We start from the raw sequence: 25,831 nt of genomic DNA on the forward strand, positions 1-25,831 counted from the left end.
AAACAAGAGCCAGCAAATTTACCCTAAGAAGTAACAGAACTGTAGACGGATGGCCACAGAGGTTCCTTTATAATAGAAAACACTGAAAGATGATAAGAGTTTATATAGTACCAGAGATCTCTGGAGTAAATCCAATTAAGAGGTCCTGAAAGTGGATCACTGACCCTTAAGCCAACAGAACGGAAGAACTACAGCAGCCCTCTTGAAGCAAATCAAGAGGGAGGATGGTGCACAGAGCTTTGATTTTCTCCCACACTGTGCTACTGGCCTGATCACAGGGCAGCCAAATATGAGCATGTAATTCTGAAGGAACTAATCAAGTGGCGGGGATGCAAAACAAAGAATACCAGTCAAGCTCAGTTCGGCAAGCTTCAGGCAAGGCTGTGCCAGCTTTTCAGGGAACATAAGAAGCTGCCTTGTACAGAGTCAGATCACTGGTCCATCTTGATCAATATTGTCTTCCCTGACAGGCAGCTGCTCTCCAGGGGTTCAGGCAGGGAGCCTCTCCCAACTCGACCTGGAGATGCAGGGGATTGAACTCGGGACCTTTTGTTTTGCAAGGCAGATGCTCTACCACTGAGCTATGGCTCTATGAAGGCGCCCCAAGTAACTTCATAGATGTAAGCTTACTGGGATGGAGGAATCCCAGCCCCCCGCATCCTCAGCTATTCCATGAAGATTCCGATTTACCAGATTACAGATACAGGTGACTCCCCACTTACGCGTGGGTTATGTCCCCGTGCCCCGCATCCATAAGTGGAAATGGCATAAGTGAGGAAGCACCCCCTGAACATCCTTTAGATGCCTTCTCTGCCACTCTCTCTTAAACCAAATCAAAAATACTGTACCAAAAATATCCACAACAGGAATTGAAGATCTGGGGCTGGCTGGAGGATGCACAGGAAAGCAGCTGCTGCTGGTGTACTACCACGCACATCAGCAGTTAGGCGGGGAGGCTGAGCAACCTAAACAAAGCCCCACTGTGCCTTTGGTCTCTTAGGGGCTTCCTCCACCCTCACCGATGTCCTCTCTGAGCTCCAGGGAGGTTCTCCTCATGAGCCACAAGAACTCCCCAGATCTCTCCCTCCATTTCCTGGTATGAATTGAATTATTTAATTATTTCCAGGCACTGTGCATAGACACGGTTGCGCACAAGTATGTGTGAACATGCTGGCATTGTGTGGAGGACCAGGAGGATATCTTTGCTTTCAGCCTTAAGGGAATAAGTAGTCAGGAACTAGGGAGGTCATGGGAAGGGTTAAGAGGCACAGTAGCTTTAGCCTCTTCAAAGAAGGGAAAGGGGTGGTATTAGGTGGAGAGAAGGCAAAGGCTCCAGGAGGGAAGAAGAAATGGGGGCAGGGTTTGTATGAAAAGGAGTGAGAAGTAGATTGGATTCTATTTTGGTTTGGGAGATAACTTCTTAATATTGCATTTGCCTAATTTCTCCGATTTCCAAGATCCCAAACCCATGCATTAAATTTCATTCTCTGCATGTGATTTGTTCTCATTACTATTATAGCACATTGTTTTAGGAACCATCAATATGCTGATGACACCCAGCTCTCCCTCTCTCAAGTCTATCAGTATCAGGAGAGGCAGTGAAGGTGCTGAGCTGGTGCCTGGAGGTGGTAGTGGGTAGGATGTGGACAAGCACATTGAAACTGAACCCAGAGGAGATGAAGGTCCTATGGGTGGGGTTTTGTGTGACAGCCTATTGTGGATGAATTTGCACTGTCCTCCAAGGAGCAAGCTCACTGTGGGTGGGTGCTATGCTAGAATGATCATTCCTAGGTGACCTCAGTGACTACGACTGCCTACAACCTGCTTTTGTTGGTACATTAACTACAACCTTGTCTGGACAAAGATAGCCTAGCTATAGTTTTCTATGCTCTGGTAACCTCCAGGATGGACTACTGTAATGTGCTTTAAGTTGAGCTACCCTAGAAGATGACCTAGAAGTTGCCACTAATGCAGAATGCAGCAGCCAGGGTGAGAGTAGCTGCATATAGCTCATATTCCTAAACAGCTGCACTGGTTGCCACTTGTTCGCCAGGCCTATTTCAAGGTTTTTCTGTTGACATTTAAGCCCTGAATAACCTGATCCCCAACTATTTGAAAGAATGCCCTGCCCTGGATCAAGCTGCTTCTGCATTAAGATCAGCGAGTAAGGCTTTCCTTGTGGTCCTTGCCTCAAATTAGGTCTGTTGGGGGGGGGGGTTCCATGGGAGAGTCTTTTTGGTGGCAGCTCTGCATCTGTAGAATGATCTCCCCAACTTTATACACCAGGTAAAACTCACCTTTTTTGCAGCCTTTTAGAAGCTGATGCATTAGGCCACTTTGTAATTATGATACTGCTAATTATGTTCCTTATATATTTTATAAGAATTATATTTAATATTCTTGCTTATTATGTAGCATATTGTCTTATTTTATTGCAAACTGCCCTGTGACCATTTCTGGTGAAGAGTGGAACAGAGTGAAACTGAATAAATAAATGTTGTATTAATGGTTCCAACGAAGACCTGCTTAGATGCTGCACAGCTTCCCCAGGCATGGTGAAAGTGAAGACTTCCTTTGTGTTGCAGTTGGGATCTCTACCTGCATCACAATCTGTGCTTAAGGTCTTAGAAATGATAATGCTACATAACTAAGAATTGTTTTCCCTGTATTATTATTCAATTTATATACTGTCCTTTATCCAAAGATCCCAGGGTGACATGAATATCAGCGAGCCTGTGTTGTATGCAGGGCATAAAGGTATACAAAAGTACACAAGATGCCTCAACAGCAGGAAGGCAACAGGGAGGCAATGTGACCCAAAGCCACCTCCTTAGAGCCCACCAACACTTGTTAGGATTCCTTTTTTTAAAAAAAAAAATTATAATATTGCTTTTATTAGAAAATTCCTACTCCTTATTGCCGCAGAGAGATATCTGAATAATTAATGGCAAATGAGTTTAATGGCAGAAAGCAAAGTATAAAAAGCAGCCCCAATTCACTGCATTTAACATTCGCGATGTCTAATTTTGCACACCAAGGTGTTTAAAGGTGAAGTCAAGTTTTTCACATTTGAGGTCAACAATTTCGGAATAGGAATCATGCCTACTAATAATTTATTTCAGCTTGGCTCAACAAATTTAACAAAAAAAAAAAAGGCTTTGCCAATTATGTTAATCACTTGCTATTAAACATGCAAACTGGCAACAGGCCTTTGGCTTATGATGTATTTCTAATGTGGTCCTCAGGTTTCCCCTACCTTAACGAAAGGAAAGCCAGGCACTGCATTAGCAGATTTCATATAGCGACTAATAGCTCAACATAAAATCGCCATGTCTGTGGGAAAACGGGATTGATATCCTCGTTAATTAAAACACAAAAAGTGTTACCCCATTTGAGGTAGATAATTAATAGTGAACAGTCTTTCTGTGTACGCATTCGCATTCAATCTGCTCAAAGCTATATTTGCTGGGGTATCCGAAAGCATTTCCCAGCATTCTACAAGCAGAAAGATTACATGAGCCATAAAGGATGTTGTCTGTTTCCAAAGGGCACAAAGGAAGTGAAGGAGTCTAAAGTTGCAATCCTAAGCACACTTGCAAAGGAGTAAGAGGTTCTGAATAGATATGCCCAGGACGGCACTGGAAGTATTGAGGGTGCTCTTTGTAAGAGGCAGAACCTGTGTGCCATACTACTAGCCACTGCCTAGAGAAACTTTTCACAGGGGGTAGCTCTTTTACCCCACCAGCAGACACTGGGGATTTCTGCCAGAACCACGGGCAACATTTCTCATGACAGGAGGAAGTGACTGGCAAGAGGTTCAGTGGGCCTGGAGCCAGACGTGAGCTGTGAATGAGAAACAGCAGCCAGCCAAGAATGAAGCGCCAGGGCTCACTAACAGGCACAGCAGAAATGATAGGAGAGGATGTGATAGAGCTGTGTTGAACAAATCACAGGGCCTGAAGGGTTGACTGAGATGCTGGGCCTCGGAGGCCCAGAGCAGGATACATGGATGTGGGCATGCAAACTGTCAGGTGCCACAGGGCACTGGCTCCCTACACCACCAGGGCTTCTGGTCAGAGGAGGGAACTGCAGGCTGAGAGGTTCCCTGCACAGGAAGCCAGGCAGCACTGGACAGCCAATCTGCTGCCACTGGTGTTTATGAAAGATTCTCACTTCCCTCTGTGTGCGCAGCTTGTATCTGAGGGAGGCTGCTCAGTCCTTCCTCTGCACACCCAGACTATGGCCCTTGTCTCCATCCTGCCTACCTCTGGGGTACTTGCATACCCTTCAGAACTGAACACATGACACACACACACTCATGATTTGTCAGGATTTGTGTTTTTTTAAGTACAGAATATGCTGCGCTAGGACAAGCCATCAGACTGGGTGACACACTAGGTCCCTTTTGATTCTCTGATTTTAAGAATTTGCCCAAGACTAGTCCCAAATGGACTACTCTAGCTAATTCCACAACTGACAAACAAATACAGATGTGTGGGGCAAGATCTCCAAATGACCAGCATGAACAAACGGCATATAAGAACAGGTGTTTAGCAAACCTGGAGCATCTTCAGCTGGGTCCTCTCTGGTGCCATTACAATACATGGCGTGCACCTCAATTTCCGAAACTGGGAATGTGCGATCACACAGTGGACACGGAATAGGTTTGTCACCAAGAAAGCTTCCTGCAGACACTGTTTCCCCAGCATCTTCAGCTGCATCAGCCTGAAAAAGAGAGGAAGAGAAGGGGCAAGTTGATCTAGTTGCAGTTTCAACAATCATCCTAGTTCCCTCGATCTGCAGTTTCTAAATCTCTCCAGATTCTGGGCTTCCATCACCAGTTTTCATTTCTACTGAACAGGTCAGATCTAAGAACCCTGCAGTGATGAGCACACTCAACAGACCTAATATCTTATGCTTACTTCAAAAGGCACCGTGCCCTCCCAAATCACTATGATGCTCCCTCTGGAGAGCCGAATGTTCTATTTAAAGCATAGATCACCTGCATCGCCACTGTGGCTCTCTTGGGAAAGCGTAAAACACTCTTAAATTGAGAAAGTCTGAGTGCCAGCGAGGAAAAAAACACACAACTGACAGAAAATTAAAGCGCCCAATTCAGAGTCAGTCAGTCCCTTGTTGGCAGTACTGCCTTCAGAGTGTGGCCCCGTCCAGGATGAAAAGAAACTGCCAACTTCACACTCATGGCTAGCTTGAGTCAGTGAGAAATGTTCACCGAGTTAGATCATGGTCTGCATAGCAGCAAGTTGCATGTGTATTCATGAGGTGGAGGCGTGTTGCTGTTCTATACACAAGCTTGGGCATTTTATTTATTTTTACCAAAGTACAGCCATCTTATACGATGTCGGGTTTCCTAAATCCAAAGGTTAAGCTACAAGACTGAGATTGTTGCAATGGAACATACACTTGAAATTACTGGCTAGTCCTTTGATCACAATTCCATTCAGTGATGTTTCTTGGAGGAAAAGAGACTCTGGGTATCTTGTGGCTTCCACCTGTAAAGTTTCCCTTTATTGACTCCCAGCTAGGTTCAAATCATATGTACAATTTTTGAAATGTTGCTAAAATGCTTTCTCAAAGCAGCTTGACCCAGAAAACCAAGCTGTATCTAATATGGGAGATTCCCCAACCAGCCCACAAAAGGAGAGTGTGGCTTTGTCCCTGGGAAAACAACACCTGGACTTGAAATGCAGCTTACCGAATGTGGTGAACAAGTGGCTCATTTGGCCCTCTGATGGAGATCACTACCAAGGGACTGATAATTTAAAGAACTCTGGTACCTAAGAATTGCATGTGCTATTTTTACACTTATTTTGTTACATTTTACGTTCGAGGATTTTCTCTCAATAAACCCTGTTTTAATATGATCTTTTTGTTGCTTTTCAATAAAACATAGCTGCCACTAGAGAGAGAGAGCTAGGTATCATCTTGGGGCTGTGCTACTTGGATATTCTCAAGGCAGGAAACTATGAGGGCTTGGAGCACAAAAATGTAAAAATTGTCGTGCAGGATCAGGCCAGGTGCTGCGGCTGCCTCCTGCCCTGTTGGTGGGTTTCCTAGAAACATCTGGAAAGTCACTGCTGAAAGTAGAAGGCTGGATTAGATGGGCACTTAGTCTGATCAGCAGAGCTTCTCTCACATTCTTAGTAACTGTCCAACTAGCTCAGCAGCCTGAGCTTCCCATGGGCATCCGGATGGTCTCTGTTAAAGCCAAACCAGACAAGACTGAGACAGCCACTGCTGCTTCTCTTAACAGCTGGTAGTCATAATGAACTGGCTCTGGATATCATCTACAATTGTGTCTAACTGGAGTTGCAAATGTTTGAAACAATCCTGAGGTCAGTAAGTAAGGGAAGCATAGTTTTCATGACTGTTCCAGGTACGCCTGTTAGCCTATCTGGCTGTATACTTTTCACCTTTGCATCCCAACCTTTATCCCAAGCAATTCAGGGCTGAGTACACGGAGCAGAGGTTCAGCTTGCCCAAGGCTATGCTGTGAGCTCTGCGGCAGATTTGACTCAACTCTCCCTAGTCCAGGTCCAGCACTCTATCCACCCCACCGACTTTCTAGTGACAAATATGTGGAAGAGTTACAGCAGTTACTTTGAATTAACTCCCAAATCCTCGCTGGGCCTTGGGTTTGTGAGTGAGAAGCATGCTGGTCCAACCAGATCAGCCCCTAGTTTTGTGGCAGGGATACAAGATGAGAGCAAGAAAACACACGGGAGTTCTTTCTTGGCTTTTTTGTAGGATAAAGTTAAGTACTATTATCTGCATGTCATTAAATACACCCATTTTTTTAATATCCCCAACAGAGTCTCAGAGCCACCGTGCATTTCTGCCTCTGAAACGCACAGCCTCTGCCTTGAACTATTCATGTCTGTAAGAGGCAGAAGGCTGACTACTGCCATCTTATTTCTTAATACTGGAAGACTTCTACATAATGTCAGCCTATCTCAAAGGTTCCTAAACATTCAAAAGCAAAGAAGATTTGCCAGAACCATTAAAACGTCTGTTTAAATATTAAACCAGCTAGATGGAACCTGTGGGAAATATTCTAGGATTGGTGATTTTTATTGGGGTGAGACAAGCAGACACACTCTCTCTCTTACACATACACAGAAACTGTCATCTGTGTCCTTATAACTGCACAGTTCCAAGGAAACCATCACTAGACGTGAGCCTGACTGACTGCTTAGGCATGCTTCATGTTTTGTTTTATGAGTGGTCCCCATTATGTAGGCCTGTTGCTTAGCAGCTTCATTGCAGAATCTACATTGTCAAGCAAGAGCCTAATTCTATGTGAGGAATTTCATTGACTTATTGAAGACTGCTTTGTATATGTGGGGGTGTGTATGATTGGCTGGTGTTTTCTTAAAGCCCAATCTCATATGTGCCAAATTCCCTGCTGACAGGTGATCAGTACCAAACTGCAGGGACCGTCAACAATTGTTTCAGGCAAAAGTCATTTTTTAAAAATCCTTTTCTAAAGAGACCTGACTCCAAAGTGGAAAAAATTGCTCTGTGCATTCTGCAGTTATTAAGCTACACTACAGCTACTACTGCTATACCATACATTCCTAGTATTTTGCATCTCGGCATTGCTACATCTTGCTAAGTGCTTTGAGGCTGTGGTATGTTGTGAAGACATGCCAAACACGAAACAAGACATGCCAACGATAAGGAGTTCTGATCAAATCGGTGTTAATCTAATAAGATGACACATCTACAGATGTGAAGAGCTCTCCGCTCCTTCCCATTTCCACTTTACACAGCCTTGCAGATCACATCCTTTGCAAATACCAGGTGTCCAAATAAACTGCTTACACTCCCACAGTAAATAACTCAATTGTAAATGTAAATGCGGCATTGTGGAGCAACACATCAGCCCCCTCTCCCCACCCCCCTCCCCGAGAATGACTTTTGACAAGCCCTGGGAGGACGGCTGAGAGAAGCCTTAACCGCATGACTGGCTGCCCACCCAGCAAAGGGGAAAGCAGAACCATCCCACGCCGGCGCTTACAAGAAGAGATGCCCTGAGCGACTGAGGCCGCCTCCATTCAAACAGGGCTCGTGCCTTTGGGCCAGCAGCAGAGGCAGGAGATCAGGCTGGCTGGTGTATGGCTCAGCTCCCATTATCCACTGAGCCATATAATACAAGGTTCAAATCCTGCCACAGCGTTCAAGTCCTTCTGATCACCCAAGTTAACACTGGGAGGCCTAAAATGGGCTACTGACCTATCCTTAGGGCCTTTCTGAGCACTTGCTGTCTTTCTGCCTGGATAGGTTTTTTAAGGCACAAATCCCACCCAGGAACTAGTCCCATAACACAAGAGACAACTCACTAGTTCTGGTTTCCCTAGAGGTCCCTAAGTTTCATAATCACTATGCAAACATAGCATAGGCTGTGAGAGTTCAGATACTCACTGGGTGCACTATCCCACTCAGTGACACTGCCTAACTGATGAATGGCACACAACGTAAAAAACCTGAGCTATTAGGAAGTTCATTAAGGTACCTGTTACAATGTGACGCTGCTTCTACATGTTAACAGTCATCATCATGGAGACAGACAACCCTGTACAGGCTGAAGACTCCAAGAATTAGCCTTTTACATATGAATCATCTTGTCAAGTGCTCTCCCAATTCACCTAGATTTATGTATCCTGCCAGAATAGTACTTGAAAATCCCTTTTATATTCCCACCAGCAGCAACCTAAATAGGCATTATTTTTATATTACCAGAAACAGCCATTGAAGTCAGATGTCACTGTTGTGACAGTGGCATGGTGACTGCAGCACAGGTGTGGTGATTCAGGAAAGCAGAGCAAAGACAACAGCATTCATTTGGCAATGAGACAAGCAAGAAAGGCCTTTCTCTGGATTAATCTAGAGGCACATCCAAGATAAATCATGACTGCGAAGACTTCGTTTAAGGTAATAGTCAGAAGGCCCACACGAGCACAGTGAGCACCCCAAAATTAAGCAGCAGCAGCATTCAGACCAGTGCCAAATCTTAAAGCCCTCTGCCCACTCCCCTCTTGTGTACACATGCTCTACTGTCAAAGCCTCAAAGCTGTAAAGAGCCAATAGCAACAGCTTAATCACACTGCAGAGTCACAGTTTTGCCAACATGCTTGCAACCTCTTTGTTCAGTCAGACACGTGCAGCTCGGGGACAAGCAACTAGCTCCCTTTCCCTCGTTGGGCCCAGTGGTGTCCTTTGGCACATCGCAACCCATGTAGCACATTGAATAGGTGTCGCCCGCAAGATGACAAACGTGAGAAAGTCAACAGCAATCCCTTCCGCTAACAAAGGTGCTAGGCTTGTAGTCCATGGCCGCATAGATGGAGGAAAAGAAACGAATTGGGAGGAGTTGCTGACAAAGGGAGGGAGAACAACAGGAGGCCACACACACACACACACACACACACACACTGCATAGTTTGCAAGGCAGCTCATTTTGGGAGACAGGCAGGAAACGAGACTCTGCATTCCAGACGCTTCACTGGCTGTTATCCCTTAGGGATTTGCTTACCTGCAGAGAGACATCTTTGCTGGATGAATGGATTTCTCCACTCTCAGGCTCAATAGCTTGCAATGGACTCGGCTGGGTCTCTGTAACAGAAGCCTCCCATGTTAGCAGCAGCTCAGCCCCTCCCTATTATTCTCCACAAGCCCCCCTCCAACCCCCCAGCACATTCCACACTAGCTGATAAAACTTATCCCATTTGCTTTACAGTGTCTTCACAGTTTCTAAACATTTTTTAGACTTGTCACAAATGTTAGCAGACAACGTGCAACAACATAACTGGAGTAGAAGTTTAAAGCTATAGTGCACCAGTGTGTGGATAAGGCTACTGCCATGCTGCAGCTTAACAGGGAGCAGGAATCAATAGGGCATGTAGGTTGTGCGCCAGGGTAGGTTTTGCTGGCGAGCAGCACAATGCAGGAGCAAACGCTTCAACTCGGGAGAAAGGCAACACACCTATTGCTGTGCTGTACAGCTTGCCTTTCCTTTGTACCCGCTCTGCCTCTTTGTTAGAACACCACCCCTCAGTTATTACCAACAATGAAAACCTCATCCAGTCTCCTGCAGGGAACCTCACAATTAAACCTGTTCCTGTATGAGATGTGACACTGAAAAAAGGTTTGCTTTAGAAAAATAATTTCGAAATCAGATTGGGTCTTGAAGAGAACAATTTAACCTTGAACAATTTTCTTGCTTACTGAATATAAGAAAATTCCTTTCCCCTAGCGTGATTTTGAAAATGTATGCTCAGGGCAGATGGATTTGTAAGCATTGCTGTATGACTGATTTGCTCTGAACTGGAGGGGGGGCGGGCGGGGAAAATACATCATTCAGGATGTCACTGACAAACCCAGCAGGTGGGGACCGCTGGCTCTTCTAACATGAGGTAACCCTCCTGTTAGAGCCGTAGTAGTTGACACCCCTGGCTTTGAGTGTCCAAACAATGATTAGCAATTGCAGCTTCATTAAACACAGGACTGCAAAAGGCAGAGGAAGAAGTTCATTTGCTCATACTGAGAGGAAGACATATTTCATTCAGTTTCTAAAAGATAAGCTCAGGAGTCCTTCTCCCAGTATGTTTAACCAAGGAATATAAACTAACATAAACACTTACATAAGTGGTTCTAGGACAAAACTAAGAGGCTCAGCAGGCGGTGCTCAGTGTCACCCTTGTTCTACGGCCAAGCAAATAAATGATGACAGTGCCAGCATACTAGCAGCATCCGTCATGGTGCTCCAAGGGAGGCATTCCAGTGAAGCAAGAAGTCCACAGGAAACAGCATGAAGCCCCTCTCAGGGTACCATTAATGCAACCACCCAAATGAAAGAGCAGAAAGGGAGTTGAGTCAGCCACCTTCCTCCTGTCTGCATCTGGACACACCAGGGCTGGAATGGCAAGGGACCAGCAGGATTTTGTGTTTTCCTAAGGAACTGATCAGGCCTTTTTCAAGGGATCCACTTGCCAAACCTACCAGTTTGACCTCATGATTTACAACCTGCCAAGCAGCATAGCTTTGTCTGCAACTAAAGGATGTTGATTTTCTTGGCTCAAAACCACAAATGAATTGTTAGAGGGCTCATACCAGGGCAAAGAGTGATTTCTTCCTCAGCTTGATTCTCTGCGGCCATGTCTGGGCTTCTCCTACTGTCCAACGGGGTCAAGGCAGAAATGCTATTGAAATGCAAACACAGAATAAACCAGTGTCACAACATGCAGGCCTGTGAAAGTCAGCTGCAGCCTTGGCAGCTCTGATTATCCAAGAAAGGCAGCAGGAGAGAATGCAGAAAGTTACAGGCTTGAAAGAAGCATCCCAAACAAGACGACTGTGGAGAAGCCCTTCTTCCCTAGAGACGCTTTCTAAAGCAAAAGAAAGGGTCGTTGTGTCATGCAGGAGAAGTAAGAATATCTACTCAGAACTGCAAAGGCTTCTTTGATGCTTTCTGCTTTTGGTCACAGGAGTACTGCAGGTAGCAGAGCAGCCTAATCCTTAGCGAGGAGTGGGAAGAGGTGGAGATCTGTTTGACACTGAACTCTTCTCTCTCCCATCCTTTACTGCTATTCTCTCCCCCCCCCCCATTTCATCACTGCACACTGCTCTCTAAAGCAGCAGGAATCTGACACAACTCAAAGCTTCCCTACAGCAAAGTTCTGCCAACACGAACCAAGCAGCTCTTTTATGCAGCATTTAACTGTGCTTGGCTCCTCTCATTTTGACCTTCCAGTGCCGCCATTTTCTCTGCAAAGCACAGTCGCTCCACGTCATGGGAAGACACAGGCTGAGCCACTGTGACATTGCCACCCTGTCAACCTTAGAGTTCTATGTGGCTTTCCTATTGGATTGATCAAGTATGCAAGTGCACACTTGAAAAACACGAATCTCCACACTGACAAAAGGAAAGATTTATTAAACTCAGCTATGAGCCTCGGAGAGTAGGGAACAGCCACCACAGATTTATGATAAATAAGAAAATCCTGATGGGAAACCACAAGTGACTTCTCTCGCTCTCTCGCTAAATAAACCATCTCAAAGCATTTGTTATGAGCCCAAGCTGAGGACAGCTTATGCTGTGTAAACCATCAAGACTCACTTCAAAAGGCCTCACACTAAACAATTTGCTATGACATTTATAAAATGGGCTAATCAATTTGAAGTCAACCCACATTGCTTGCTACACCAACTATCTCCCAGTAACAAAGCATATAATCATTTATTAAAATCTCAATCTAGCATACTTTGCACAACACAGGAAACAACAAAGCTGAGCGGCCAATGGAAAATGGGGGAGGAAGATGCCGTTGGCTAAAGCTGCTTTCAAAATTACTCCGGCAGCATAAGAACCAAAGAGCATCTGAAGCCCGCTGACCAGGTTGCCTGTGCTCTGCCCAGCGCAGGGCTCTGCTGGCAAACTGCCAGGTGCCAGATGGCCACACTTAATGGGCACAAAACTGAGAATACTGCAGCCACTGTCATCTTAATGCAGATGTGCCGTCTGATCAAATTAGATGTCACAGCACGTAATGGTCAATCTTGATCCCAGCAGCCTGATGAGGGCAGCCGCCGGCTGCATTGCAAAGTTCCCGGGGTCACAGTGTGGCAAGTGGGATGTACTTTGAGATCCCTGCTTGCGGCTTGAAAAATGTGCAAGGCACCCAATGTAAACAGAGGAGACTAATCCTATTACCTACAGTCTGAGGGGGAAATGGAACAAGCCTTAAGGGTAGAAGCCTCACACCAGTGCCACTTGTTGTTTATATGAGTGCTGTCCCTGGATGGAGCTAGGGGGATTTTTTCCAATCAAGCTCTGGCTAATGAGTACTTGAAATATTACGCCCTAGTGAGGAAACAGGGGCATTATATCTCTCTCTCTTTCCCCACGCAGTCCCAGAACCTCCTGACAGCTGTGATGGCAAAGAAAGGCATCCACACTTGAATCTCTCCTCCCAAGTATGATCACCATAAGGGTGAAACTGCCATCCTCCTTATTAGACTATGTACATAGGAGAGCTTACCCCACTGCAGGGTGGGAAGAGCTATCACATTAGTCAGTCTGCTCCCCTCATTGAGCATTCAGCCAAAATGCTGTTGGATCAATGAGAAGAGAGGATATCAGGCAGAGAAAAACCAGTGGCCTCATGCCAAGAGCATTTTAATTATAAAACCTGGGAAAACTAACCCAAGAATCAAGGAACTTCTCACAGCTAGACTTGTGGCTGAGCAGCAAATATTGAAATCTTCCTGGCAAATTACTTCATGAATCTTCCCCTATCTGCACCATCTCCTACCGTTTCCTTCATTTCCTGATCTCTACTGCAAGCCATCCCAGCCAGTATGCTTTACTCCTGGGCTCTGGGAACCTTTAAGGCGGCAGTCCTCCCAGGAGGTATTCCAGAAATGGCCACCATGCTGTGCCCTGCCAGAAAAAGCAGCAGCAGCAGCAGGGGCCCAAATGCGAGACACAGGCAGCAGCCTCCCCAACTTGTTATTTAATCATCTGAAGCAAACAGGGTTTGGACCCTCCCCAACCACACATGCTACTTGCTCATACTTGAATTGGTTGTTCTCCCGGAACATGGCTTGCTGTCTCAAGGAGATAAATGTGCTGCCACTATTACGATATGCTTTCTTGGTCTTGTCTTCTGTTCTTGCCTCTTCAAAGAACTGCATATATATATTACATATTATATATATTTAAATACTGCTCCGCCATGCTGTTTGCATACCCGCTGAGACTCTTGCTGAAACTCATCTTTCAACCAGCCACAATTTATTGCTTTGTGGTGTCAAATCAAATTAAATTAGCTCCTTAGGCCAAGGATTGAACTTTATTATCTTTACTGCAATGGCTACTTCTTGCTTTACATTTTAAAGACACAGGTACTGTTGAGGGTCATACTTCTCTGTTTGACATTAGACACAAATATACTGCAAGAATGATAATGCATGCTGAGATTTTGGGCAGAATATTCGTTCAAGGCTCTGAGTCGCACACATTTGACACTATACAAACAGAAATTAGGTTCCTTTGCCCGCTTATCACATTCCAGCACAGTATAGTTACAACCTGAAATATACAACAGCTGCAGGCATCAAAAAACTAAATTTCTGTGCAACAGCTTTTGAAGAAGATCCCAGTAAGACCAGGTCATTGCAGCAGGCTTATTATCTCCCATAATGAACTACTCTGATATACACCTACTTACCTTTGGGTAATCTGCATGGGCTCCCTTTCTTCAAGCACATCTTCTGCAAATAGCACTTGGGTGGCCTAAGAAGAAAGAAAATAATCAAACCAGCCAATCTTTCAATGGCAGCTCGATACTTCTAAGCTAGCACATCCAATGTAAGAAAAAAGTAGGGCAGCAGCAACATAAAGTCCTTCAGAGACCGGAAATATATCTGTGCAATAAGAATCAGCTAACCGTGTAAACGTGCATTTAAAAGGGTTTGAAGGTCATTTGGTCATAGAATCATAAAATTTGGAAGAAACCAGATAGCTACCATGACCAACCTGTCACTGTAAGGTAGGATCCACATACCAGCCCATATCCAGACAGACTGTGCCACAAGCAAAGAGTTGCATCAAAAAAGGCACATTATGCTGCATGAACCAGGAGACAAAGGCAAAGACATTAGGCCCTATGAAAGCATTAAGCTCAAAGGGTTAACTTCAGAAGCAAAACACTTACAAAATTCACAGCTGAGACAGAAGCTGTCAGGAACACACTGAAAAGCAAAGATGTTGGTTGCAACATTGTCCTTAGCTGGAACATAAACAGAAAGAACTATCTCGCAAGATGTTCTGAGAACTCTTAGCTCAGAACTAACTGTAAACTAGTCCAATGCCAGAATTAGCCAAGTAATTACATTACTGGGAAATGCATTACCGTTACATGTCAATGGAAGCCACTGAAACAATTAATTAAGTAGCACTCTAACTCTATAAACCGTGTGCAAATGTATTTTACTCTAAAAAGCTGTGCATTAAATGGCTCTTTGAATTTCAGAATCCTACCCATCTTCCTGCAAAGAGATCCAGGTGTTGTATCTTCCTTAGGTAAATAAAAAATTGAATCACACCTGTCCATGCTCTCTCACATGCCACTTTCTTGATATAAAGGGGAAAGAGGGGGGGAATCCGTAGCTGGAATCTGTAAGGTTCTTCGGCATAGTAATGTTCAACCTTTTAAGACCATCTTTAACCTCATCTGGCAATGCAAAACCAACTTTTAATTTTTGACTGTACGGTAGTTTTGCCTCTTTCCTTTCTACTTTTCTCTTTCGCTCTTCCTCTCACTTTCTCTATATCCCATCTTTTTCCTATTCTCTTGCCTACTCTTGGATCAGGCACAAACCACAACTGAAGTTTAATGTTTTTGCCACCACTTGGTGCTCCTTCCCAATATGCACCAAGGTTTTTAAATAGCCAGCGGCATTGTAGGAGTGCAGGAAGTTGCCTTATACTGAGTAAGTTGCCTTATACCTTATACTTATACCACTGCTAGTTAGCTCAGTATGGTCTACATCAGGCATAGGCAAACTCGGTCCTCCAGATGTTTGGGACTACAACTTCCATCATCCCTAGCTAACAGGACCAATGGTCAGGGATGATGGGACTTGTAGTCCCAAAACATCTGGAGGGTCAAGTTTGCCTATGCCTGGTCTACACTGACAGGCAGCAGCTCTTCAGGGTTTCAGACAGAATCCCTGCCAGCCCTGTCTGGAGATGCTGGAGATTAAACAAGGAACTTCTGCCTTAAAAGCAGATGCTCTACAACTGAGCTACAGTCCTTCCCCAAATAAAAACTCAGATAAGTTGCCACAGGAAAGGGGTCAAGAAATGAAAGAAAGGGGATGCTGGTAGACTCCTCTAATTTTTTTCATTCTTATATTTTGCCCTATTCTTATATCAAGCCATCCGTCACTGAGACATCCATCACTGAACTTCCTATTTCCTGTGTTAGACTCCAAATGCAGTTGTCATGGGGTTTTGCATTCTACTCCTGCTCATTCCATATTAAACTAACTTCATCTCTCATACATCATGCACAAATAAATATTTCCAGACACATCAAGAGCATCTAGCCACACTGGTCTTCAACAGGTGGGTCAGGACCCACTAGTTGCTCATGGCTTGATCGAAGGTGGGTCGCAATAGCAGTACTACCACCATGCAAATAGAATCACAGAACCATAGACTGGAAGGGACCACAAGGGTTAAAATTGGGTCTCGGTGTGAAAGGTTGAAAATACCTGATCTTCTACAGCTTTCTTCTACCGATGTTTCTATCTTATTGGTGGGTCTCCCACTTTTGCCTCTGGACCCCAATAGATTTTTCCCATGAGTCAATAGAAAAAAGGTTCCCCTGAGCAAAGGCACTGTATATATATAAGAATTATATATAAGAATTTATGCAATCTTATTACTCCTACTCTGTTAAAAAGTAGGTGCATATTGTTCTTCAATAGTCACCTGTAGGAAATATTGACCTGTAGATGAAATATGAATTAAGACAAGAATGCAATGTTCTATGCATTGCTTTAAATAATTGTTCTAAACATCCCAGCTACCATCCACACAAGCATATGTTGACTGCATTTACAGCAATCTCACAATAAACCTGTAATGGTCTATGTTTATGTTTATTTTGTCCTGAGAACATCTGGTCTTATGTGTTGGAAGACCCTCCCATCCAGTGTATGGTATATGGGGTGTATGATTTGGGTTGGGTCCAGAGTTTATTGCGTGGTGCACATTCCAAGATTTGTATTCCTTTCTACATACACCAGATATTATTGGAGCACCGTGCTAGACCCAAATGAAGCACTGGAAGCTGGGAAGTGATGCTGCGGCAACCATAAAGACACAGCACAGGAGGTGTGGGTAATCACACAAAGAACTCTGGGTCTTGTATTCCACCCTGGTATGGGAATGGCTTAAGCAGATAGCCTCACCTCGCTGCATGCCAGGGCTTGCACTAGATAAGATGTATATAAATTGTGATCATACACAAAGCTACGTGATTGCTATAAATCTCCCACTTGTTTCCAACTTTTGGGGTGTTGACTTTACCCAAAATTGTATTGAGGATTGTTTGTTATTTATGGGAACAACAAGAAGCGGTCAATGAAGTGGTGGTGGTGGGAACTTGAAGGTAATGATGTTACATCAGGCGTGCAGTATCCCTAGAATTTACGAACAACAAGAAAGGAAGAGACAGAGACATGGGGTTGTTGTTTTCAGTAGAGGCCCACATCTGCCATAACATCTAGTTTCAATCTATTCTAGGCAATGAATCATGAAAGCCGCTCATCTAAAGAGACAACAGAGGTATATATCGTTTCCCAAAGAACAGCGGGAAGCAGAGTCTGAAGGGGTAGCTCAAGCACACTGTCCATTTTAGCAGCATTTCACCGTAGCAGGATGGAGCGAGGAACCACTAGGGAAGACTTGAAGGAAACGGTAGTTACTGTCTTGATTAACAGCTTTGCAATTCGGCAGATGCAGGGGGCATAGTCAAACAGGCTTGCCAGCAGCTCAAACCGCCAGGAAAAGCACGATGCAGATTTAACATCCCAGGCTAGAACGGATTCAGCTGTACTGGAATAGCAACAAGTCAGAAGCGGGGGGGGAGGGGAGAGGTAGCAGCCGCCCGGACTCAACAGCTAAGGAGACACTTTGGCACCTTAAATACATTAGGACTTACACTACTGTCAACACAAAGGGTGCTGAAACAGTGACAAAGAACGCCGGTGGGTAATTATGGCGGAGAAAAATGTAGTGCTCAAATGAGGCTTAAAACATGGAAAAGTGGTCTTTGAATTACCTGCCATCAGCTCCATGTTCCATTACATGGCGGAAGAAAGAAAAGGGGTGTTAAGAATCACCTGCCGCAAAGCATATTGTCATACTCGGCTGAAGCCCTGCCTTGGCTTCTCTGCTATACCTTAAGGTGCTTTAGTGTATATTTATGAGTTGGAACTTGAGCTTTTTACATTTTAATTGTGTTTTCAGGTTGCCCCAACAACCCCATTTGTTTCTCACGGCCCTAGAGCCATTTTAAATGTCAAATCTATTACTCTCCGTTTTTGCTGGAAGACTGCTTAAGACTTGTGCACTCAACACCTGTATTCCTTGAGGATGTAGTCGAAAGGGACACTGAATCTTGCATTATGGTGCGCCTTCTTCCAGGAACTCATATAGGGCTTAAAAATAGAAAGGCTGTGGCTCCGTGGTCCACGTAGCTCAGCATCGTCCACACTGACTGGCAACAGATTTCCAAGATTTCAGACAGTGTTCTCTCCCAGCTCTACTTGGAGATGCTGGGGGCTGAACCTGGGATTTTTTGAAAGCAGAGCAGATGCTCTACTACTGGGTGGTGACTCTTCCCCAGCTGCTTTGTGTACAGAAGGCCCTGGGTTCAGTTCTTGGCATCTCCAGACAGTGCTCAGAAAGACCCTTATCAGAAATTCTGGGGAGCTGCTACTTCATAGTGTAGAGCAGCAATGAGGAACGTTGGTCCTCCAGAGGTAGTTGAACTACAATTCCCACCAGCTGTCGCAAGCACAAGGTTGGGAGTTGTAGTTCAGCAGCCCCTAGAGGGTCAAAGGTTCCCCACATCTGATGTAGACAATGCTGAGCTAGACGGACCAATGGTCTGACTCTGTATAAAGAGTCTCCCCGTGTTCCTAAGAATGGCTTTGAAGAAGCTGGGGTATATCTAATTTCTGTGCTTAGATGTATCAGCTCATCACAGTCTCCCATTTGACAGCTTCCTATATTATTAATTCCCTTTTTTGGCTACCAGTGCTATCAGGCCTTTGGGGTTTTCCTAGATTTTCATCAGAACTTCACATGCCACACACACACAAAAATCCAAGCTAAATAAGGCCTGGATTTCCAACAACTGAGGCAGAGAGATAAAAACAGCTTTGACACAAAACCACTCGGTCATCTCGGTCATCTCCATCTATCATAAACGAGCAAAAATAGGGCACAAGTCCAACATTTTCTCCTTCGCAGGTCACCTTTAAGGTGTGTTTAAATATAGCCTCTCTGGATCCAAAACTGTGAAACCAGAAGCAAGGCTGCACTGCACTTTTGCTTCTGAAAGAAAATGCAGACATGACAGTTTTTCCTCAGCGCGTTCAATATTACAAGACAGAATATAAATATCACAAAACAAGTTAAGTATCTTTCCATCACTAGGGTAAACAATCAAATACACTTGAAAATAGTAACAACAAGGTTGAGCTTCAGTCAGAGCGAAGATAAAGTTATACAATGATCAAGCAGCGAAGTCATTATGAAAAATGAGGGTTGGAAAAGGCTGACACAAACCTAAAATACAGCAGCAATAAATACTTCATCTGACTAGCAATCTGTTTAAACAGCAGCAATGACCGAAAGCTGCTTCCAGCTCTTGAAATGAAACAAACACTGACACCTAGTGGCTGTCCGGCAGCTTGAAAAAATGGCACACAGAGACAACAATTAAAGCAAGAGGAACAGGTTAATGTTTGGCTTGGCTGCGCATGCCACACCAATGAGGAAGGATTATAACATTCTCCCTGTCACATCTCATCCTCTGTTCAGTGACATGATAAACACATAGGAAAGCTTGCCCATTAAAATCAATCACTGCTGCTTAGGCGCCCTTAAAACCTAAATTGTGCAACTGGCTAAGAAGCACAGAGAAATCCTAAGAGACTGCATAGTCTTATGAATGGTACATCTCCCAAAGAGCAAAATAATGTAAAAAACTCAGTGCAAAATAGCAAATGTTTTCCTGCTGAAAATGTATTTTAGAACTAGGTCACATGGCATTTTACTATCTCTGGTAGCATATGGATTTACCTAGTAAGGCAGAGAACAGGCCAAGCAAAACAAACAAATTTTTAAAAAAATACAACAATGCTCATGCCAGCAATAGGAGATGACTTGCTATACTAGAACTCTTTGTGTATAAGCCACAATACGGTTGCCTTCATAGCTATTAGCATAACCATCAAGAGCTGAAAATTTTGGCTGTTAGATACATTGGTATATGCTTTCTAAGATTGATCTTGCAAAGGAAAGTCACATTTGTCACAATTTAGAAATCAGAGAGCACAAACTGGGTTTCAAGTGTATTATTTAATCTCTTGGCAGAAACAAGCTATCTCAGTGATGGGGAACCTCAAGCCCACTGGCTCAGACGCAGCCCATGAGTCCTCCTCATCTGACTGCAACATGCCCCATGCCCCCAATATTCCCCAAGTGACAATTAGACTTGAAAAAATGACTTCCATTAACTCCAATGCTTTTTTTCAAGTCTGATTGCCACTCTGGGAGGAGAGGGCAAGTTCCTGGAGACTGAAGCTACGGAGAACGCCTGGAAGTGTTTGTGTTCATGTAAAGGAGTGTGTGTATACCCACTTTTTGCTTTGGCCCTGCACACACCTGGCATGTGGCCCCCAGAAGGTTAAGCCACAAGGTTAGCTGGGGGCTGAAAAGTTTCTCCACCCTTGCTTGAGCAGCCACCTACTAGAGATTCAATTCACTATAATGCTAGATCCTATAAATTTCTGAGTTGTCCACTATTCTTTTAAAAAGCTGCAAAGTTCACCAAATCTCTTTGACCTTAGAAGTGTGGTAAGTCGTAGTGAACCAATGTACCCCTAAATACGCACCAACATTCTTTGGGGTCTAGTCTGTTGTATAGATCACAACATCAAGCAAAGATAACTAGCCACTCCCCCTCCTTCATTCAGAATTCACCAGACCGACAAAGAAAGCGCAGCAAATTTACCTGAAATGAGCTGCTTGCTGGCTCATCATCACGCTCAGGGTTTCTTCCCCCTGCCATGTTCTGCTCTCCATTTATTGGGGACAGAAGCCAGGCTATGCTCTCAGGCTCCTTTTTCTCATCCATTTCTTCTCCTTCCTGCTCATCTGTACCTTCATCTCTCTTAGATGCTTCCTTTGCTGCTTTGCCACGGTCACTTCGCCTCAAGGGACACAAATTGGGGACAATGGGCTCCCCAAATGGTTTCTTGTGTAGAAGCTGTCGCTGAGCCTGTTTCAGGCTTTTCTGGTAAACCTCAAGCTGACACAGGATGACTTGGGTATATTTGTTGGGATCCACACCTTTAGGGCAGAAGGGAACACCCCAGTAATAGTGCACCATGTCTCTCTCTTCGCCTTCTTGGCACTCCTCGTCACCCCTATGAAGTGTGCACAGTGGAGGAGCGTTTCTGGGCAATTCAGTCCTTTCCACCAGCCCAGGAGAAAGACATGCCTTCTTGATGGGATCCAACCGATGTCCAAGCTCAGACCCTGGTCTGCTGGAGTAGTCCAACATGCTGTGCTCCAGGGCCACTTTCTCCGGAGCTTCTGAGCAACCAGGAAGGGAATCTCCTTCCATGTAATTTTGGGAATGCTTTTCAGTTTCCTTGCCTCTTGGCTTTGGAGGACTAAACCTTCCTGCAAAAAGTCTCTGAGGTGCCAGTGACAAAGTGCCCCGAGGCCTTTGGGGAAAGGTGGGACTTAAGGCAACTGACGTCCCTTCTTCTAGACTGGGTGGTGTATCGCTGGAACTGCTCCTTGCTGACGGGGAAGGGTTTTCATTTGACCTTGCAGAAGGTTGGCTCTTCCCTGGAGATACAATTATGCTAGAGACTAGTGAGCTCTCAACTGTTGCTTGGCTTAACCTCGTCAGTACTACTAGGGGCCTCTTGGCGACATCTGTCTGTCCATTCTTATCAGTTTTGTCACTGTGTGAGAGGGAGCTGTCCTCGGAGCAAGGAGACTCAGGGCAAGGCAGTAGAGCTGCAAGGAGCTCAGGATCCTCTTGCCCAGCTGGGTAGCTTGGTGCTGAAGACACTAGTGCCTTGGAAGGATGGGGCACAGCAGCTGCAGCAGAAGACTCAGAAGGCTGGCAGCTCTAGAAAGGAGGGTGAAAAATGCACACAAGTGATTTGCCTTCGAAAATGTACGTTCCTAATTATTAAATCAAACTGACTGCTGCTCCACAGAGTAAAATATATAAATGGACACTTCCATGTTAATCTACAAAATGATAGCTAAAGGTGAAATCATTCATTAGCCGTATTTGGGGCTGTTAACATGGTGAAGATTAACAAATGTATTGTGAGCTCACCTTGTCAGATGCATTTATGCCTTACAGAAGACTGGCTAGAATTCCAGATGGAAGCCTGTCCCATAACAAACACCTCATTTGAACTGCAGAGGGGGAGTACAGGGCAGGGAAAAATGTGAACAGGCAATTCTGTAGCCCAAGTATTTCTGCTTCACTTACACCAAGGCTCTCAGCAATGGCCTTTCTCAGAAGCTCTTCCTCTTCCTCCTCTTGCGAGTTCAACTGCCTGGCTTCTTGCTCGCTCATTTTCAGAGCCAGGGCAAACTGTTCATCTTCCGTCATCTCTGAAAAAAGTGAAAAAGAAAAGCGTAACACAATACAATGCAGCAGGCTCTCATTCCTTATGCCCTGAAGAAGGTGCCTGGGGACTTTCACCTTCACAGGGAAAAAAGGCCAACTAAATTGGATCAAAGCTGTTACATCTCAGCTTACCTTGCTGTGTGCCTTCAAAACTGGAACAGACAGTGCTAAATGCAGAGTAATGCATTTTGTGCAATATCAAATCACTGAACCAAGTCAGGGCATTTAGTTAAGGTTCCCATAGTGATCTCAGCTTTGACTCTTTGGTGAATTCATCACAATGAAATATTTTATCACATAATCATCTGGCAGCGACCCTGTTTTGTACTTCCACATGCAATACTATCATCAAAGGGCACAAAGGAAAAGCGGTAGACTTTGAACACTGAACTGTGCATGAACAGACTTTTTCTAAAAGGCACAGTCTGCTGGTAGAGCACAGTGAAGTTAGTTCCTTTCCACTCAACATTATTATTAACTTTAAAAGTCATAGTGCTCTGTGGTGTATACTGCCAAGCCTCCTGAAATGTAAACGGGCAAAGGTCATGAGCCACATTCGCCTGGACTGGTGCAAAAAATTAAAAAAATAAAATTAGAAGAACAACCTGGAAAAGGCAGAGAATGATCTTCAGATCTGCACGCTTTCCTACCCGAGATGAGACCACTCTCTCCCTACCTATACAAAGTTATTCCCTAAATGATTTTCTGGGACATACTAAAAATCACAAGCGTTGCGAAAACAAAAAAACAAAGCTGTTCTGGAAAACACCAGGGTGTGTGTTTTTTTAGATTTCTGACCCACCACTTTCACTTAGCTAAAAATATCCAAGCCTGAAAACCAGAATGAAAAAGAAACTCCAGCAACTCCCCTGCTTTCTGAGAATTTGAAGAGCACATTGAAATGCTCTTCAGTCAAACCATTGTAGGTTGATTCTGAGCAGCACTTTCTGAGAAATCCTCTCTCACACATAACAACTCTTAACCCAACAAGTGCACCTGAGCACAAAACACCATAGAAGAAACTAAAGAGAAGAGCTTTGAAGAAACAGATCACCTTCCAGACACGGTGAATACCTCAGATTCCTTTACTGTAAAGTGTTTGGACACCAAAGCAATTAGGACGCCATCACAGCCTCCTCAGGAGCATCTTCTCAACACATGAGAAATGCCTCCAGAGGAAAGCTCATTTGTAGATTACTGAACCTCATCACTCCCTCTTTCCAAGAGAAAAGCAGCAGGTCTAAACTGAAACATGGACTTTGCAACACCCCTTGGATATGATCACAACTATGAATAAGCAACTATGTGACACAATGCAGTTTCATTTTGCCCTGCTTAATGGGCATTAGCTTTCCTACAGCTGAGTTTAAGACAGGGGGGTGGGGGCAATGCCCCACCATGGGTATAGTATCAGGGCACAATAGCCTAAGTTTATTTATTATTATTTTCTTAAGAAAATCTCTAGCCCTCCTAGAAAGAAACCTATGAAGCAAAATATGCAGGTATCCTTCTAAGCAATTTCTGTGAAGTGAGCCAGCCTGGCTGCTCCCAGCTGTCTGTGGGTTTAGCCTATGAGTGATGTCAGAGCTGCGATTGATATGCAAGTTGTTTGGACACCAGGCAGGAGGAATATCTGGGGTTCTTTAGTGCACTTTCCTGCTTCTGTCTTATTCTATAGTAGTCCTTGAGATTTCCAGAGTTGGCCCTTCCCTTTTTCCTGGTAACCAGGATGCACCTGTGGTGGGTTCATATGAGATCAGGTGATGATCTGCAAATACTACTACACAGTAAGTGCAACTGGTTGTTAAAGAATCCCTTTCCTGAATAGCAAATGCAAAACGTACAAATTTTTCAAATACAGTATGCTTAGGTGTGTCTCCTGCTGTGCAGGGCCTAAAGCCAGACACTCATTATGTTAACTTTCAGTACAATGCTATACATGTCTACTGAAAAGTAAGTCTCTTTGGGATTAATGGGGCTTATTCCCAGGTATGGGTCTACAGGATGACAGCGTAGGCTTTGGTTTAAGTTTGGCACTAAGAAAACAGGGTTCTTGTGCCTTTAATAGCTGTATGCAGAAAGAAGCTGCTGAGTTATTCCCCCCCCCCCCCTTCTTAAAAGCAACAGTGCTTTGAGCAGCCATATTATAGCTTTACCACTGGAATGTGTATTCTTGTACATATACAGTACAGGGGCCTGGACATCCTCAAGAACCAGCAGAATATTTTATAATAACTGGAATTCATATAATAAGATACTGGCAGCAAAACTGCATTATCTGATTGCAAGGGATCTAAGCAGAAATTAATGGACATAGGATCACAATCATCAGTTACCTGTTCTCAATCTTTCACTTAAAAAAAAAAAACAACCAATGACTGCATAACCAGACTGTCAACAACTATAAAACACAATGCAAATGAAATTCCATCTAAGAAGCAATATGGTGTATCACGCTGCCAGGGAGTGAAAAAAAGGGCATAGTAAAATGGAACACGGAAGAACTCTAGACAAGAATCCTTCTGGCATATCAGAGAGAGAAAATAAACAACATTTATTCCACTTTCCAAATTCACGGGTGCATTGAAAAGGATAAATCTTTGCCCCCCACCCACCATGAAATACATCCAACTTGCACGACAGTGAAAGGAGCAAGCCATCTCCCTGAGAGAAGCAGGGCATCTGTTCTGTCAAAGCCATGCTGCGTATCTCTGGCTATCATGTATTATTCTGCTTAACATCTGATCATTTCTAAACGCTGTCTGCAAACGCTCACAATTTGTGTGCGCTTGATGTTGATTACATTGGTCATAATTTATGATGATTAGAAATTCTAAGTATTGCGTTAGCCTCCTACTGGTGTGGGCAAACAGACTATTTAAGAGCTCCAAGACACAAAAATAGAAGCTGAGCTCTCAGAAGCAAGCACTGTCTGAATGGTTTGGCAGGTAGTCTATACAACCAACGTCTAGCAGACAGAAAACCATTTGCATGCCCTTTCGGACACAAATTATGTGCTTGCACATATGTGCCCACGAATTCTGAATAGCTCCATTATAAATCTTGAGGGGTTTTTTGTTTGTGTGCTAAAGTCAGCATAGTTTCATTGTTCCAAAGCTAGGCTCCCACTACACTCCTAGTTCCATTGATAGGTAGAAATGTCAGTGTCATATGATCAATCCCACCAAGAAAACATGAGGAGGGGGTGTACATACACTGTTTTTAAAGACATTACAGCCTTAAACAAATTAAACTAGTTCTGAGCCTTTTTACATGCTAATATGCCAATTTACTACACAATTCATGTTTCAGTTGGACGTTTGAAAACGAATTAGATGCAA

At 44.2% G+C, this 25,831-nt stretch overlaps 1 protein-coding gene across 3 annotated transcripts in view; it reads right to left on the reverse strand.

Annotated features, from left to right (window-relative positions):
- UIMC1 (ubiquitin interaction motif containing 1) overlaps positions 1-25,831 on the reverse strand; it is an 86,531-nt gene that overhangs the window by 20,861 nt on the left and 39,839 nt on the right. For all 3 annotated transcript variants that reach the window (XM_080988107.1, XM_080988106.1, XM_080988105.1), the window contains exons 4-9: positions 22,350-22,474; positions 20,841-21,974; positions 14,253-14,317; positions 11,134-11,222; positions 9,557-9,636; positions 4,560-4,725 (exon numbers count right to left, since the gene is read on the reverse strand). In XM_080988107.1, the coding sequence (XP_080844233.1) occupies positions 4,560-4,725; positions 9,557-9,636; positions 11,134-11,222; positions 14,253-14,317; positions 20,841-21,974; positions 22,350-22,474 (1,659 nt within the window). The remainder of the gene's footprint in view (positions 1-4,559; positions 4,726-9,556; positions 9,637-11,133; positions 11,223-14,252; positions 14,318-20,840; positions 21,975-22,349; positions 22,475-25,831) is intronic.

The sequence above is a fragment of the Podarcis pityusensis genome, assembly GCF_964106645.2.
Source record: "Podarcis pityusensis genome assembly, chromosome: 2".
In the NCBI taxonomy this organism is placed as follows: Eukaryota; Metazoa; Chordata; class Lepidosauria; order Squamata; family Lacertidae; genus Podarcis; species Podarcis pityusensis.